We start from the raw sequence: 1,915 nt of genomic DNA, 5'->3' as shown, positions 1-1,915 counted from the left end.
CTGAGGTCCAACCCCACCTTCAGGACCACCCTGAGGTCCAACCCCACCTTCAGAATCACCTTGAGGTCCAACCCCACCTTTGGAACCAACCCTGAGGTCCAACCCCACCTTCAGGACCACCATGAGGTCCAACCCCACCCATGGGACCACCCTGAGGTCCATCCCCACCTTCAGAACCACCCTGAGGTCCAACCCCACCCTCAAACCCCTCCCCAACCGTGGTGGACCCCCAAAAATCCATCGTGGTCAACCAGGAACAGCCAAAGCGGTGGGAGATGGACATGTAATTATGCAAATGAGGTGGGCGTGGCTTAACGAGCCGTCCAATCCCGCAGCGCCAGGACGCCCGGATCATCGTGGGGCTCTTCTACGAGACCGAGGCGAGGAAGGTCTTCTGTGAGGTGGGAACGGTGGGAATTGATGGATCATGGATGGATGGAGATGATGGAGATGATGGTGATGATGATGATGATGATGATGATGGATCAGTGGTGGGAATTGATGGATCACTGATGGATGGAGATGATGGATCAATAATGGATTGATGGTGGGAATTGATGGATCATGGATGGACGTGGATGGAGATGATGATGGTGATGATGGTGATGATGATGATGACGGATGAATGGTGGGAATTGATGGATCATGGATGGATGGAGATGATGGATCAATAATGGATTGATGGTGGGAATTGATTGATCATGGATGGATGATGATGGAGATGATGGTGATGATGATGATGATTGATCAATGGTGGGAATTGATGGATCATGGATGGACATGGATGGAGATGGATGATGATGATGGTGATGGATCGATGATGGATCAGTGGTGGGAATTGATGGATGGAGATGGAGATGATGGCGATGATGATGGATGATGAAGATGGATTGATGATGATGGACCAACGATGAAGATCAATGGTAGGAATTGATGGATCATGGATGGACATGGAAGATGATGATGATGATGATGATGGTGATGATGATGATGATGGTGATGATGATGGATCAGTGGTGAGAATTGATAGATCATGGATGGATCGAGATGAATGATGATGATGGATCAATGATGATGGATCAATGGTGGGAATTGATGGATCATGGATGGATGAAGATGATGATGATGATGATGATGATGATGATGGATCAATGATGGATCAGTGGTGGGAATTGATGGATCATGGATGAAGATGGATGGAGATGATGATGGATGATGAAGATGGATTGATGATGATGGACCAACGATGAAGATCAATGGTAGGAATTGATGGATCATGGATGGACGTGGATGGAGATGATGATGATGATGATGATGGTGATGATGATGGATCAATGGTGGGAATTGATGGATGGAGATGGATGGAGATGAATGATGATGATGGATCAATGATGATGGATCAATGGTGGGAATTGATGGATCATGGATGATGATGATGATGATGATGGATCAATGATGATGGATCGATCATGGAAATTGATGGATCATGGATGGAGGGGGATGATGACAATGATGATGATGATGGATCAGTGATGATGGATCATGGATGGATGGAGAAGGATGATGATGGAGATGATGGATGAATGATGATGATGATGACAGATCAACGCTGATGGACCAACCACGATGACCAACGGACAGATTCCGATGATGGATCTCGGATCTCCCCACCCTTCCAGGTCTACAAGGAGAAGCTCTACGGCAAGAAGTACGTCTGGTTCCTGATTGGTTGGTACGCCGACAACTGGTTCCGCATCAAGGACCCGGCCATCAACTGCACCGAGGCCGAGATGGCCGAGGCCGTTGAAGGCCACGTCACCACGGAGATCGTCATGCTCAACCCCGAGAACACCCGCAGCATCTCCAACATGGTACTGGGAGCACTGGGAGAACTGGGAGGGGTCAGCTGAGACAA

General features: G+C 48.3%; 1 protein-coding gene across 1 annotated transcript; it reads left to right on the top strand.

Moving 5' to 3' along the window:
• Positions 1-300: 300 nt before the first annotated feature.
• Positions 301-1,910, top strand: LOC107199382 (gamma-aminobutyric acid type B receptor subunit 1-like; the record flags this gene model as incomplete). Its single annotated transcript, XM_015616706.1, has 2 exons — positions 301-401; positions 1,680-1,910. Coding segments are annotated over 2 exons (332 nt in total), but the record flags the coding sequence as incomplete, so codon positions are not given.
• Positions 1,911-1,915: the final 5 nt, after the last annotated feature.

The sequence above is a fragment of the Parus major genome, unplaced genomic scaffold, assembly GCF_001522545.3.
Source record: "Parus major isolate Abel unplaced genomic scaffold, Parus_major1.1 Scaffold635, whole genome shotgun sequence".
Classification (NCBI taxonomy): Eukaryota; Metazoa; Chordata; class Aves; order Passeriformes; family Paridae; genus Parus; species Parus major.
The sequence above is the reverse complement of the archived record's forward strand: the minus strand, read 5'-3'. Positions and strand labels throughout refer to the sequence as shown.